A 16,571-nucleotide genomic window follows, 5' to 3' on the forward strand; every position below is an offset into this window, starting at 1 on the left:
GTAGAGCCAAGAGCCAAGAATATTGCTCCATAGTTGGAAGCCTGGTTCATGAGCTGGGGGAGAAGGCAGCTGGAATAGAGAAGGAATCACTAAGTCAATGATGGTAGGAGGGATTGTTTGGGATGGTAAATGTGTGCTGAAAGTAGCTATAGCATCAAATGTGATAGCCTCTCCCTATCTGTATTGCAAACCATAGTGCCCCAAAGTAGAGAGATAGTATGGGGGAAATGGTCTGCCATAGAGGCACAGGGAGGGGTGGGATAGGGAGAGGATATTGGAGACATTGATGGTGGAAAATGTGCACTGGTGGAGGGATGGGTGTTCAATCATTGTATGATTAAAACTCAAACATGGAAGCTTTGTAACTGTATCTCATGGTGATTCAATAAAAAAAAAAACAATTTAAAAACACCAAAAATAATAAAAAGGTGTGCAGGTGTTATTTTGAGGTCACCCTCCCCACCCCCTCTGCCCTTTCCGCCCTCATGGTGAAGAGGGTAGGACATTTAGGGAGCTCAATCAGAGGGAAAAATCCTAGAGGCCACACAGTCGAGATCCTCCTACAGAGGCCAGGAATAGGGATCCTGGGTGCTGGGCATTCCAGTTCAGGCTCACGAGCCTTCTTAATAGAATCCAAAAGGGAATAATGGCTCCAGCTGCTGGATGGAGAAAAGTACAGGAAAGAGGCCCTGCCATATTTATTTGATTTTTTAAATTGAAATCCCTAAAGATTTTAACCAAAACTTTAGATTTAGTCAAATTAGAATAAGATGGGTTCTCCCAGAGAGAATCTGGGTATAGTTTCCAAATTACAGGTCACAGTGAATCATTTAGTTCAAATAACACCAGAAAGTATTCCTAGAACTCTCAAAAAGTGAAGTGACATTTTTTTCCTAGTTAGAGGCTGCTTCTTAAAGACCAGCCTGTGCAATAAAAAGCCCTGTTCTTCTGGCAGATGCATCTATAGGTCATATATTTCTTATCTTTTTCAAACTCATTATTAGAGAATTCTTTTACTAAAGTGAAATCTCTATGACTGCATGGTGCATTAACAACCTAAGTACTCTTTCTCTGTCTTTCTGTGTGTCTTTCTCTCTCTCTTTCTGTCACAGTCTCTGGAATCTTGAGAAGATTCTGCTTTTCCTGTTCATGACAGCCTGAACTATGCCCTCATCTTTCCCAGTTACCTTATGCTTCCTCAGGCATTCTTACTGATTGCAACATTTAATCTTACCATATTTTTTATAATCTCTTCCCCAAATGATCACAGAGGACTTCTTATATGGTTGTCTTCTAAATTAGAATTCTCCTTAAATGGTAAGATTAAAAAGCAGATGTCTATTCTGATTAATTTATAATATTGTAAATTAATCTTCTTCCTGTATCTTTATGCCAAGTCCAGAATTTTCCACTTTTCATTAGTGGAGTGATAGCACAGTTGGTAGGGTGTTTGCCTTGCATGCAGTCGACCAGGGTTTGATTCCTTTGTCCCTCTCGGAGAGCCTGACAAGTTACCAAGAGTATCCTGCCCACATGGCAGACCCTGGCAAGCTTCCCAAGGCATATTTGATATGCCAAAAACAGTAACAACAACTCTCACCATGGAGACATTACTGGTGCCCCCTCAAGCAAATTGATGAACAATGGGAGGACATTGCTGCAGTGCATTAGAGTGTAGTTAAAGATAATGTTACTCTAATAATCGTGTCCACTTTTTGATCCATGTTTATGTAAAGAAAAACAACAACCAAAAACCCAAATCCTGAATCTTTTCTAAGCGGGCTGTTATGAGGATCAGGGTGAAATTTCACAGTGATTTGAGGTTCTGAGTGAGATTCCTGGTTCATCACGCTGCTGGTGGTCCCCATGCAGAGCAGCACTGCATCACTCAACAGAACACCAATAGGAAGTGGCCCAAGGAACCCCTAAGACCACTTAGGGTAGGGCCTATTTTTTAAAATTGATTCTTTTATATGAAAAGTGTGATGCTATGAGTAGATGCTTCCCCAGCAGTATATTTATAATCTCTCCAGCTCCCAACCTGGGGAGAAATAGAAGAAACCTTTCCCTTTGCCTTACTGTTTAGAAAAATGACTATAATAGTCTCCTTAAGATGGAAATCACATGCACAGAGACCAGCCAGCCAGGTGTCTGCTGATAAACGTTTATTGAAGAATCAGACCTATATGTCCCTCCGAACCCCCAGCCTTTCTAGAGAAAGTAGTTCTTTGTGTGGCAACTTCTGAAAGAAGGAAGCTGGTGTCATGTTATAAGTGGGCTGTTATGAGGACCAGGGTGGAAATTCACTGTGATTTGGAAGACAAACACTCTCCCTGGTTTCTGAGAGTTAATGCACCACGACTCCTCCTACAAAAGAAAAAAGTTATTGCAGATATGTATACATATATTTTGCAGATATATATTTTTGTGTGAAGCAAGGTTATTTTTGTTGAACAAAACGTGCTTAGAAAGATTTGAGAGGAGAGAAAGAGAGAAATGTATTCAAGACAGAACCCAGTCTTCACCAGAGCAGAAATAAGCAAGCAAAGAGAGAGACAAGCAAGTGAGATACATATTCAAAGAAGAACTTGCATAAGCCTGGTTTGTTTTGAAAGAAAGGCTTTGAAAGTCTTGAATGAAAGCTTTCTTAAAAATCTAAATGAAAGCATTCTGTCCTTCTTTTATGTAAAATTTTTTTAATGAACATATAGTATTTAAGATGAACATTTAGTTACTGAGCTTCAGTTTAGTAAAACAAATCTGTAAATTTTCTTTTACACACCACTTAACAATATATACTAACAAGTTTCTTTTTTCTCACTTCACTCCAGATTGTTCTCACTACTTATTTTCTCTTCCTCTCTCTCCCATTCTTCTCTCTTCTCCTCCTCCTCCTCTTCTCATTTAGGGTGAGAAACTGTGATCATTAGTGAACCATTTCTATCGTCAGTTTCTTAGAAGTATTTCGTTTATTAGAGAGAACTAAGATGTCTTCTGGATCTCTGAGAGGTTCTACTTTTATAACTAATATATTAATATTAACACTTACCGAACAGCATTGCAAAACATACATCTGTTGGAATATACATTTCCATCAGATCCACAATGAGGCTTATACTCCATGGTACATGCTGCAGAATATCCAGAGCAATCAAGTTCATCCTGTTGAACAGTAGATTGAGCAGTAGACTAAAAATAGAAAAAAAGAATTAATGACTTAAAACATTGGATCATTTAAAAATTGAATTTTCAAATTATAGTAAGGAATAGATCATTTATTCCAAAATCTCATATGTGGAAAGACACATCCTCTGCTGTTTCCGTAAGCTGGGCCAGGATAACAAGTCCACATAGAGGACTCAGTCTAACTCATTCTCTGCATCTAGGTGACAACTATATCCTAGAGATCCTATCTTGTTCTTAATATCCAAATTACTCTTCTCATCACCATACTATCATTCACGTTATTGAAGCTCTTAATATGTCTAATATACACAACTGCATGTGTCAGTCAATTTACTGACTGTATCAGAAATTTACTTACTTTATGTATATCAGTCAACTGCCACCTATCTTTAAAAATAACAAATTAGATTTGCTTTTAAAATACTCTACTCATCAATAATGTTCTTGTGTGACTCATATAGTATCTCCAGAATTGTCTGCCTTGCATTCTAGTGAGAAAAAATGTATCTGCTCTGTATTCTAGCTAAAGTGAATGACTGAATTCCTGGGGTAGTTACTGTTCTGCACATCCTGATACCTTTGCTCATGATGCTCTTCTGTATTTCATTATGGCTGCATCAGATTTATCCCTGATACCTTTTTTTTTACTTTTTGGGTCACACCTCACAATGCACAAGGGTTACTCCTGGCTTTGCACTCAGAAATTACTCCTGGCCGTGCTCAGGGAAGTATATGGGATGCTGGGAATCAAACCTAGGTCTGCCGCATTCAAGACAAATGCCCTACCTGCTGTACTATTGTTCGAGCCCCAATCCCTGATCTTTTTAATGACAATGTAGGCTATTTTTTATGACCAATTCATGGTAACATTTTCTTTCATCTGTTAAATTGGGCTAGACACCTCACCTTAAAATCATGTCTTTTATCATCTTATTTTTACAAATATATAACATTTTTTTGAGAGGGGAGATCACACCCATAAATGCTCAGGAATAAAGCCTGGATTTGTACTCATCACTCCTGGTGGTGCTCAGGGAACCATATTCAATGCTGGGGATGAAACCCAACTCAGCCACATGCAAGTTAAGTGCTCTACCCTCTCTACTAGGTCTACGGCCCTTTTTATAAAATTTAAACACTATCAAAATTATTGGCATTCCATTCACATAGTTCTTTCTTCTGGTTCATCTTTGTGTTACTTTATGCTTTTCCTTTATAACTTTTATTTACTATGAGCATGCATTTGAATACGTAATGTTTCTTGAACTCCCTTTCTTAATCTGATAATTAGCGACAGTCTTGGAAAATAAAACCTGTAAACCAACTTCACCAAGTAAAGTTTGTGGAGTCTTCCTATGATAAATCAGTAATGATATACTTCAGGTCTTCTGTTTAGATTGATAAGATGTCCTCTTTATGACTATACATGCTTACAGATAATTTCTAGAATACTTACTTTAAAATAGCTTCTCTCTTTGAAAGTGAGAAATGATTGCATATATTATATATTAAGAAAAATTTGCTTATTTTTATATTTCTGAAAATACTTACACATTCACCATCATTCATCTTTCTGAGAACGACATTTTTTAATTGTCTGAAAGAAAAAAATTTGTTAAATATAAATGCAATTTCTTGGTATTTCATAATAACACAGAAACATGTTGATTTTTGTTGCTGAAGTGAAATGAGAATGAGTTCTAGTTAATAGAATACAGCTTGACTGATACTGACCATCAAAATCTTTGATGATTTTTAAAAGTAGTTTTAAAAAAAAAGCTTCTTGCAAAAAAACAAAAAATAATAAGAGAACAAAAAGGAGGTTGATAATGTTTGAAAACAGTTTATGAATGTTCAGATGAAAATGAAAGATGCAGTATAGTGTGGATACACTTTTGTAGCATAGGAAAAAAATATGCTTAAATTCAATTGCAGTTTTTGAGGTTTTATGCAAATTTTATAAAATTTGCATATTTTGAGAATTTTAATTCGAATTAACATTTAATATTATAATTGATAGAAAATTTTTAGAAATACTATTTAAAAAATAATAGCATAACAGAGGAAAATGATAGGTAGAAAGACTTTATTCTGAGTATTCACATTGTGTCAAAGGTTTATGTAAATTTGACACATTTTCATCACAGTACAACATACTACTGTAACTTCTATCATGCAGATCAGAATACTGAAAATTGTAGTGGGTAAGGTATTTAGCTAATATCTTAGATATCCTAAGTGCTAACTAGAATACAATCCATATGTCCTAAGCCCAGAATTCTAACCACAAATCATGAAGTAGTGAATTCAGATTTCCAGACTGTAAACGTAATTACTTTTCTTTCATTCTCCTAGAAGCTCAGTCTGTGAGAATTGTGAGGACTTAGTATTTTACTAATTTGTGAGTTCTGTGATAGCTGAGACTCCACCTTCTCTGATAGAAAAAAAATGTGGATTTCTTTTGGAGTATGAGGTTTAATGTTGAAGTTTTATAGTCTGTGACTAACAGCCTAAATAGTCCTCTGAGTTTTCATCATAGAACAAGAAAAATGCAAGGGCAGAAATCTATAAAAGTTTGTCCAAAAGACATATTCTGAGAACCAACTTCCTAAGTACCATATGGAAGCACAAATGTCTATATTTAGTACCTAAAATCCAAAAGTATAAATGTTACTATTTGACTATATTGTAGTTTACATCCTTAGACATAACTAAATTTATTACAATTTTTGTGTTGGTAAAACATACCCAAAATTTATTGGCAGACTATAACAAAAGGGGGGATTTATAAAACCATGTTTTAAAAAACCAAGCAGTTTTTGGCCAGTATGGGCTTGGTGACCTTTTTAGAAAGTGAGGGTGGGGCATTCCAAGTTGAGAATCATACTTACTGGTTTTTCATACAAAGCATGCATTCATTACTGTAAGTGTTCCCATCTGAAGCACATACTGGTTTGTATATTCTTGTGCATGCAATCCCGGAACCTTTCCCACTGTACATAGAGCAATCCACCTATAATTGAAAGAATAAAACCCAGAGTCCTAGATTATTTTCCTTCAAACTTTCAGTTATTCTAATCTTGAAATGCTCAACAGAAAAGTGGGAAGAGCCCTAGAGACTTACACTTTTCTGCGAATAAATATGAAATATCTGCTATGAATCAGGACTGTGCATATTACACAAATAATTCAGACCTAGAAAATACTTTAAATAAAACAAGGTTTGTAGTCTAAGATATAAATATTAATGTTTTATTTCAAGGGACATGAATAATGTCCAACTGAATAATGATTGTGAAAATCCCTGCAAAAGGTTCTGAAGAATTGTTAAGGTTCTTGCTTTGAACATGGCTGGACTGGGTACAAATCCTGGCACTCCAAATTGTCTCTTGAGCCCACCTGGAATGATCCTTAAGCTTAAATTTCTGAGTGTCTCCAGGTATTTCCCCAACACACTCACACACAAACACACACACACACACACACACACACACACACACACACTGCAAAAAGTTAAAATGTTACTCAAAAGAAAAAGTTTAGGAGTAGCTTCACTTCCTAAGGAAATTATTTTAATGCTCAAACCTCCTCCTGCCAAGGGTCAGATGAACAACTTCCACAATAAATTTCACCCAATAGCTTGGATTTCATATTTGCATCTTTCATTTTTCATCTTCATATACATATATATATATAAACAAAGAGAAAGAGAGAGAGAAAGAGAGAAGGCTGTACTCACCCATGACCCCTTTGCTTCATTTTCAGAAGAAAGCAAATTGCGATGCAATTGGGAAAAAAACACACACACAAATTCCAGAGTTAGAAATGCAAGCAGGATTCATTTTTTATAATCACTGAAAACTATTTTCCTATCCCTGGCTTAGCCTATACCTAAGAAAGATCACTTATTTATTCAGAGGTAGCTCATAATGAAGACTGGGAAGTATATGAACCTGGTGAGAGAAATCCCAAATGAGAAATCCCTGGTGGTTGAAGAAAGTCCCCTGGATATTTCCGGAGTTCAGTTAGGCAATGATTTTGGAGTTTCTTATGTTGATTCTGGAAGGATGTCAGAAACCTGAGTAGACCTCCATAATCCCTTTATTATTCATCCCATTATAGTTTCCTTTTTTCATGAATGCCTCATGTACATGACTTTGTTAGTCAGGCAATCCAAGTGAAAATCTATTTTTAAAGATGGAATATACTGTAATTAATATAAAAGCATGGATTTCAGAGGGTAATTGGGACTCACCAGTAGGAGAAGCAGCCCAGGCAGAAGTTGCCAGAGCAAGGACAGCACAAACTGTGATGCTCTTCATAGTGACTGAGAGTGAGGTTAGAAGGAATAGGAGAGAGAAGTGGAGTGTATGCACATAAGCCCCTTCTTATATATCCAGCCCATGAATACCCAAGGAAGAGCCCCACCCTCATTAGGAATTGACGTTTTTTGTGTTGATTGGCTGTTAACCCCAGTTATTAGATTTATTTCAAGAAAATACTGTCAAGGAAAGTTTCCTTATTGTCTTGATTGGTAGACATTTGGAAGAGTTACAACTCAGAAATCTCTGCCAAATACACTTTTGCACAATGATTCCCTGATCTCTCAGCAAATACAGTGCCATGGTTGTGTTTCAGGAAAAAAAGTAGCAACATAGGGATGCTAAAGAGCATACCATTTATCATGGATATTGCAGTTATGTCAAATATGAAAAGGCTGAAGTAAAAACTAGAATAATGAAGACATAACTGTAAAATGTATCGAAGTAGGCAAATTTATTTACTTTTCCAAAATAGATTATGGAGTTTATAAAGTTCAATGGAAAACTTGTTAAAGTGGTTAAATTATGTATACAGATAAGTGTTACGGTATTTATTAGACATTTTTAACTTTTAAGAGTGTCCCATTATCACCTTTAAACTTCTTTCTTGTTTGTTTTGGGGCCACATGAGATAGTGCTCATATATGACTCCTGATTCTATGCTCAGAACCCCCTCTTGGCAGGAATCAGGGGACTGTAGCAGGCAAGCACATTATGGTTGTTCTATCTCCTAGCCCCAGTACTTTCAATTTTCCAATTCCTTCTGTTTTTTTCTTGGAATTCTATGTTTAGTTTATACTATTTTGAAATTTCATTTTAAATGTTTATGCCTTGCCCATATTTCAGTATTTCATCATCATCTGAAATGCATATACTAAAATTAAATGCCATTCAGAAGCTTTTCTGAAGATGAACACTGATTTCCTTCCTAATTTCTATAATGAAGAATTTGATTATACCGGACATGTTCAATGCAGCTAAGTGAAATTAGAACAATGACTTGTAGGAGGCTACGACTGGTAGAGTCTAAAATACAAACTATGGTTTTCCACTTTTTGCTCTTGTTTAGTTAAGTAATAAATTTCTTTTTTCCCACAAGTAATTATTATAAAGAAAACAAGTAAATGCAACATATTTTTGAAGTCAAAGTCAAATAAGTATTTTTTTCTATCACATATGCAAGCCCATATGGAAATCCATTTGAAAACTTCTCAACACACACACACACACACACACACACACACACACACACGGTGTGATGGGACTGGGACATGAAATAAAGGCCTCTCAGTGAATCAGGTCATCTGATTCTAGTATAAGATTCTTCTATGCACCCTTTCTTATATACCATATGGTCAACACAGTCTCTACTTCCTTTTTCAAAGTTGTGTAGGACCTACATTCAGGGTCCTGGACTCAGTTCTTCTCTTACTGTACATTACTTCCTGTACATCCTAAATGATCTTTGATTTGTTCATCAAAACAATCTCTAATAGTAAATTCTAATTTTTAGTGAAATGTATATAATAAAATTTGCAACTTCACCCTGCTAATTTATTTTGGTTCTAATCCAATCTAGAAAAATTTAGGCATCTTTAATTTCCTGATATTTAGACATTTCAAGTAGCTACTAATTAATGTATGTGTTTTTATTTTTAGGAACAATATATTTCATTTTCTTTTGTTTTCATTTCATGACTTAAAAAAAATCTGCATTTAAGAATCACCATTTTGGGGGTATGGTGCCGCCAGCAGGTCAATCTGTACCTGTGAGGCTAGTGCATCAGCAGCCTGATGGTGTCTTCAGACTTCCAGATGCCCCAAAATTGCTGCTTTGCCTTTGGCCAGACCCCAAAAACTTGGGGCAAAGTTTACCAAGAAAGTAAATGGCCAAAAATTAGGTATGTGGGAGTCACGCCCACAAAACACCTCTGGCTCAGCTATATAATTGGAGGCATGGACTCTCTGATTCCTGATTGAACTGCTTAATGGCCATGATTCAAGAGACTCAGAAACAAATCTCGAAACCCAACGACTTTTGGCAGAAATGCATCCAGTCCCTGCAGTAGATTATCGGTGCTGGGCCACCCCATGTGGGAATAGGTTTTGTGCCTTGGCCTGTTCCTCCTGGAGGCCCAGTGGCCATCATCCTCCAGAGGCCACTGGACAGTCAGGTTTGGGCCCGCAGTGATGAAACATGCGGGGCCTCACAGGATGGGGGTGGAGCCGGCCCTTCTCTCCCCCGTCCCAACGAGACCCCGAGTCGCCGCCCTTGAATGGCCTCTCTGGCTCCTGATCAAGCTGCTTAATGGCCATGATCCCAGAGACTCAGAAACAAATCTCAAAACCCAGCGGCTTTTGGCAGAAATGCATTTGGATCATGCAGTAGGTTACTGTTGCCGAGCCACACCAGGGGGGAAAGGGTGTTGTCCCTCCGCCTGCTCCCCCTAGGTGGCTCGATGGCCACCATCTTTCAGAGGCCATTAGACAGTCAGGTTTGGGCCCACAGTGATGAGACACACGGGGCCTTATGGAATGGGGGTGAGCCGGCTCTTTCCTCCCCATCCCAACGAGACCCCAAGTTGCCACCCACAAACGGCCTCTCTGGCTCCTGATAAAGCTACTTAACAGCCACGATCCCAGAGATTCAGAAACAAATCTCAGAATCCAGCAGGTTTTGGCAAGAAATCCCTCCAGATTTAATTGTTAAAATTTCAAAATTTCAAAATCCCATGGCCACTACTGCAGCCACGCGACATCATATGTTATTCATAACCAGCAATAGAAAACAAATTGTCTACTGTTGCCTTTTCGGCAGATCTGAGTGTTGGGGTAAAATCCCAAATAATAATGGTGGGTGAGGTGTTGAAATGTTGAATGTAATCAAAGAATAGAGAGAATAATTTGGAAATCATGTGCTCCACAGGAAGAGGGAGGATGTGGGATGAGGGTGTACTGGGGTTTTTGGTGGTGGAGAATGGGCACTGGTGAAGGTACGGGTGTTTCAGTGTATGACCTAGACTTAAACCTGAAAGCTTTGTAACTGCTCTCACGGTGAGTCAATAAAAAATTATAAGAAATGGGGAGGGGGGAAAAGTAAGGAGGAGTTCGTGCACAATTCAATCAGCCTAATCAGTGGCTGAAAAAATAGCAGTACTCCTACATAAAAAAAAAGAATCTTGCCATTTTTCACAAAATTTGTGAACATTGAAAAATTATTGAGGAAGTTATATCAAATTAAATAAATCAGAGAAAAAAATATTTCACTAATTCACTTGCACACAGAATATGAAAACACAAAAATAAATTTAAAAAACCTTAACCTCAGAAAATATAGTTACCAAAAGGGAAGAGAAGAGGCATGTGATGGGTGAAATGGATTTAAAAAGGTCAACTCTGTGGTGAAAGAAAAATATCTGATATTTCTTGGTGATCTTAGCAGTGTATACAGATGTTAAATGTTTCACAACCTAAATGTACACAATAACATAAACTGATGTCAGCATTATACTGATTTATAAAAATCCAAAAAAAATAAAAACTGATAGTCTTTATTCACCTTCTATAACCCTTCCTTTCAGGAATTCTCATAAAAGAAAATAATCCTATGAAGTAACTTCTTTTTTTTTCATTTTTTTTGGAGGGGTCACACTCACCAATGCTCAGGAATTATTCCTGACTCTAAACCCAGGAATTACTCCTGGCAGTGATTGGGGGATCATATAGGATGCCGGGGATTGAACCCAGGTGGGCTGCGTGTAAGGTAAATGCCCTACCAGCTGTACTGTCACTCCGGCCACCTATGAAGGAATTCTAGTAAGAATATGTTTCTATCTCTTCTGCCCTGATCCAGTGACTGTCTGAAGACTGAAAAACCATACATAGAATTATATTGAGCTGATATTCTCAGATAATCTACATTCCTTTTTTCACATCAGTTCTTTCATAATCTGTGTTTCACTGAAATGAGTTGTTTGATTCCAGAAACCGGCTCTAGATGTGGATATGCATTGCACAAGAATTCTCAAAATACCACACATAGCAGAGGTGATACTTGATCAGTTATTATATCACTGTAGCACTGTAGCATTGTCCTCCCATTGTTCATAGATTTGCTCGAGCTGACACCAGTAATGTTTCCATTGTGAGACTTGTTACTGTTTTAGGCATATTGAATACATCACAGTTAGCTGGCCAGGCTTTGCCGGGCGGGTACGATATTCTCAGTAGCTTGCCGGTCACACTGAGAGGAGCAGAGGAATCCAACCAAGGTCGGCCCCGGTTTGCTGTGTGGAAGGCAAGTGCCCTACCCGCTGTGCTATCGCTCCAGCCCATCAATTATTGTAAACACATAAAATTACAATATCTTCTTTTTCTCTAAATTAAATAAAAATTGAATCTAAGTTCTCTGTTCTGTCTACATTGAGGATAACTTGATCGGTTCATTATTAGCGTTTGTGAGGATATCTGATCCTTATGTGCAGAAAAGGGAGTAGACCCTCAGTCTTTGGACATCATAAACACTACAGTGAAGCCAGCCATTGATGTCTCTTCACTGGGGTTATTTTACATACTGTGCCACACACATAAGAGACATTAAAAATAATTTTCGAAGTAACATTGGCTTATAATATTATATAGGTTTCATGTATATAGCTTTATAAATCAACACCTGTATATGCTATAATACCTCATTACTGAAATCTAGTTTTTATCCTTGTTATATTCATGTTAAACTATATTTAATTTATATTAAAACAGCTCATCAGAACATTTGGTCATTGAAGAATCTTGAGACCCATTGTAATTACTTCTATCAGTTTGAGACTCTTCGTGTTCCTAGAACGTACAAACGCCATTGGGCTACACTAGCACGTGACAGGGACAAATGGAGATGTTACTGGCGCCTGCTCGAGCAAATCGATGATTAACGGGAAGTCAAGTGATCAAGTGAAGAATCTTGGAAATTCTTCAGGAACTTTGTTAGGGTCAAGAGTGAAAGAGGCAATATTTTGGGGGAAGTTTCACTGTGCTTTTGTATACCTGTAATTTTTGTTAATGAAGTATATCTGTAGCTTGCTAGTGTCTTTGGCAAAGATGCTGGTGCTATGTACTATTCTCAGAACTCTGATTAATTGCCTAAATATTAGTATCTTCCTTGGGTTACATTTTTCAGTCTTAAGCGTACTAGTGTTTTTAGTTTAACTGGGAAAATTTCTGAGCTTAAAGGGAAAATTTACAGCTTAACACACAATTGCTAATGTTCTGCATTAAACTGGTAATGTTTCTAGTTAAATGGGTAAACTGACAGTTTAACAGGGAAACTTATAATTGTTTCTATTGTTAATACTATGTTTCTTAAAAAGTCTGCACCAAAATTTTATTCCTCCCGAATTTTACTGAGTTTTCAGTGGTGTTAATATGGGCACAAGTAACTCTACCAGCAAGCATTCTATGGTAACAGAACTGCACCTCATCCAACTGACTGCTTGGTAAGTACATTGGAATAGCATCTAGTCTAAGAGGGACATGCCATTTCCTACTAGATTGTTCAGTATCTTCTGGGAACCAAGCCCAGTACCCAAGTAAATATCCTTTGTGGACACAACTGGTAAGTGACTGATTTTTAGAAACTTTGGTAACAGACACCCAACACCTTCCTTTCTAAAACAACTAAGTGTACAATGGCTTAGCAAATTAGAGTATAATAGTTGATAACTTTTCATTTACTTCATGCAGGACTTCTTTCATGTAAATCATAGTAATTTACTTTTTATTGACAATCTGACTACTTTATGCTAAACAAATGCATGTGTACTCTTTCCTCCAATGTGTTTTATAAATTCAGGATTGAAAGTATTACACGAATAAACCAAAGTGATCAGCTTTCAAATGACTAATTTTCTAGAACTATGGATATAAAATTTGCCTTGGTTTTCTGAAGTTCATGAGGTCAGAGGCACAAGGAACTGAACATGAAAATCAAATTAATTGAATTTCTTTAATACCAGATGATTTCAGTATCTGTGGTTTATAGAGCAATAAAACAAAAGAATAGATAGTATATACTGATGAGACATCCTTAACTTTGAATACAAAAATTGAGATTAGCAACAGTGGTAGAAGAAAGTGGTAGTAAGGAAGAGATAGACTAGATGTAATACAAAGACAATGGAGGAAGGTCTTAGAAATTTTAGTGGTAGTGAAGATAGAGTAATTTTGTATATCAAAACCATAATTATTAATACTATTGTAACCGTATTGTAACTTAAACTATAATGCAAACAAAAATATTTTTAAAGAAATATTATGACAATCTAGAATAACTTGAAAATAATATTTTTTTCTAATTGAGCTCTTTATCACTATATATCATATGTTTACTTGGTAAAAACTGGTGAAATTTAATAAAGTTTTGTTACACAATACGGTTCATAACATGTTTCTAGTATATACTACTATTTTTATTCCCCTTAGCTGCTGCTTTTGCTAATATTCTGTGGAACAAACCTTCATAACATAAGAGTAACAATAAGGCAGTTTATAAATCTATATTTTCATGGAAGTAACTTTTCCCAAACTACCATTACAGAGATTTTTTATTTGCATCAGAAAATAAATATAGAATCTGTAAGACTGAAGATAATAATTTTCATCTATCATTGAGGATTATGTAACTGACCAAAGATTGTAAATCTTTAATTTCATTTTAAGATATGTCTTTAATGGTAGAAAATGGAATTAAAATTGTATTGGTAAAATAAAATGCAATATGGAGTTTCTAATTTGTCTCTATTTTATTAAAACATTTGTTTTGTTTGTTTGTTTTTTGGGGGGCCACAACTGACAATGTTCAGAGGTTACTCCAGTTCTCCACTCAAAACTCATTCCTGGCAGTGTTTGGGGACCATACGGGATTCCAGGGATCAAACCCTAGTCAGCCATGGGCAAGGCAAGTACCTTACCCTCAGTTCTATCTCTCAAGCTCCAAAATAGTTTTTGATAAAGAGTAAAATATGGTATATCATACTGTCAATGTTTACTTCCTTAGTGTTCTAGCTTACTATGACCTTACCCAGGCACCCACACTTCGTTAATCCCAATTTTACTGTCAGAATACAAAGTCTATTTTTCCTTTGAATATTATCTTTTTCTTTGACTTGTGCATACACCATTTAACAGTGAGATCACATAGCATTTGTCTTTCTCCCTCTGATTTAATTTTTCTTAAGATGATACCCTCTAGCCCCATACAACTTTCAGCAAAAGATAACATTTCAACTGTTTGTATAGCACAATAGTGTCCCATTGTCCGCATATGCAATTTCTTTATCCACTCCTCTGTTTTTAGGCTGTTGGGTTGTTTCCAGATCTTGGCTATTGTATGGTGATACAATAAATATAGCTGTGAGCCTATCTTTTTGAATTAATTTGTAGCTTAATTCTTGTTTAGATGAATTTTTGGGGGGAGGGTAACACCCAGCAGTGTTCAGGAATTATTCCTGACTGTACTCAGAAATTACTCTTGGCAGTGCTTGGGGAACTATATGGGATGTTGGGGATTGAACCCAGGTCAGAAACTTACAAGACAAATGCCCTACCTGTTGCACTATAGTTCTGATCCCCTAGGCAATATCTTTTAATGAGCAAATGCTTCATACAAAACATTGTACTAGATATTGGAAATATAAATAAAAACATAACTTTTTATCTCTTCGGCAGTTATAGACTAGTGAAAGAAATAGATTTGTAAATAACCAATTATAATATAGTGACATAAGGTAACACAGGTATACAAACAAGATGATATGGGAGCATAAAATATATAAAATTTCCATTCTGAGATAAAGAGGTCATGGATGATTTCTGAAAATAAGCGTTGCCTTTATTGACATAACAAATTAGTATAGTGATGTAAAAACAAACAGGGGTAGACTTTATAGAAATGAAAGGAGAAGAAAGATAATTGTAGAGTAGATAGAGACAGTATATTAGAATAAAAAAACATGAAGGAGCAAGTTCAAAAAAATGATTCAAGTGGGAGATAGTACAGTGGGTACAGCACTTTCCTTGCATGTAGCCAATCTGTTTATTTTCTTGGCACCCCAGATGATACCCATGAGCCTCCAGGAGTGATCCCTGAAGGTAGATCCTTAAGTGAGAGGTGAGCACTGCGGATGAAGAAAGAAAGAAAGAAAGAAAGAAAGAAAGAAAGAAAGAAAGAAAGAAAGAGAGAGAGAGAGAGAGAGAGAGGAAGGAAGGAAGGAAGGAAGGAAGGAAGGAAGGAAGGAAGGAAGGAAGGAAGGAAGGAAGGAAGGATAGAAGGGAGGGAGGGAGGGAGGGAGAGAGGGAGGGAAGGAGGGAGGGTGGGAGGGAGGGAATAAGGAAGGGAGGGAGGAAGGAAGGAAGGTAAGAAGGGGAAGGGGATCAGATAATGAAGGAAAGAAAGAAGAAAGAATGGAAGGAAGGAAAAGAGAAGGAAAGAAAGAAAAAGAGAAGGGAAGAAAGAACAGGAAGAGAAAAAATAGAGAAAGGAAGGAAATTATTCATGGTAGGAGAAAAGAGGACAAAGCAAAAGTTGTGGTTTAAGGGATAAATAGAATGTTAGAGTTAGCAGTTTATCTTGGGAAATAGAGGAAACCACTTAAAAGGTTTCGACATAGTGCCATCAAATTTGGACTTCAGCTCATTACTCTGCCTACAGTGAATGCAATTGGAGAGACAAGACTGAAACTGGAAAATGGCTGTTGTAACCAGTTATGAAAGAATGTAGATGGCTTAAACCAAAGAATTTTTAACTCTGAAGGATTAAAGAGGAAGGTCAAGATGATATCTAGATTTCAGGCTTATCTAGTTTTACTTTGCTCAAATGTGATATGGCTGATTAGCAGGAGTTTTTTAATAGAAAATTAAATATACCAATATTTAAAAGAGGGTATTTGGAAATCAGAAGGTTGTAAAAGAGGAAGGCAGTCAAGTTCATTAGAAATCTATTGAGCAACACTAAAGAAAAGGATCAAGAATTAGGGGCTGGAGCGATAGCACAGCAGATAGGGCTTTTGC

At 36.6% G+C, this 16,571-nt stretch overlaps 1 protein-coding gene across 1 annotated transcript; it reads right to left on the reverse strand.

Annotated features, from left to right (window-relative positions):
• Positions 1 to 2,303: 2,303 nt before the first annotated feature.
• Positions 2,304 to 7,508, reverse strand: LOC130033036 (double-headed protease inhibitor, submandibular gland-like). The gene is made up of 6 exons (XM_056124736.1): positions 7,438 to 7,508; positions 7,265 to 7,274; positions 6,078 to 6,199; positions 4,738 to 4,783; positions 3,050 to 3,189; positions 2,304 to 2,367 (listed from the first exon to the last, which is right to left on the reverse strand). Exons 1-6 carry the CDS (start codon positions 7,506 to 7,508, stop codon positions 2,304 to 2,306), a joined length of 453 nt encoding a protein of 150 aa, XP_055980711.1.
• Between the last annotated feature and the right edge of the window lie 9,063 nt (positions 7,509 to 16,571).

The sequence above is a fragment of the Sorex fumeus genome, unplaced genomic scaffold (assembly GCF_029834395.1).
Source record: "Sorex fumeus unplaced genomic scaffold, SorFum_2.1 ptg000051l, whole genome shotgun sequence".
NCBI classification, from domain to species: domain Eukaryota; kingdom Metazoa; phylum Chordata; class Mammalia; order Eulipotyphla; family Soricidae; genus Sorex; species Sorex fumeus.

What these genes read in the sequence shown, in the direction of transcription:
- LOC130033036 (XM_056124736.1), bottom strand. Translation starts at nt 7,508, where the DNA reads ATGAAGAGCATCACAGTTTGTGCTGTCCTTGCTCTGGCAACTTCTGCC. An exon ending in ATGCTTTGTATGAAAAACCA is followed by an intron (nt 4,784 to 6,077) that starts GTAAGTATGATT and finishes TTTTTCTTTCAG; the next exon opens with ACAATTAAAAAATGTCGTTC. An exon ending in ATGTTTTGCAATGCTGTTCG is followed by an intron (nt 2,368 to 3,049) that starts GTAAGTGTTAAT and finishes TTTCTTTTGTAG; the next exon opens with GAGGAGTCGTGGTGCATTAA.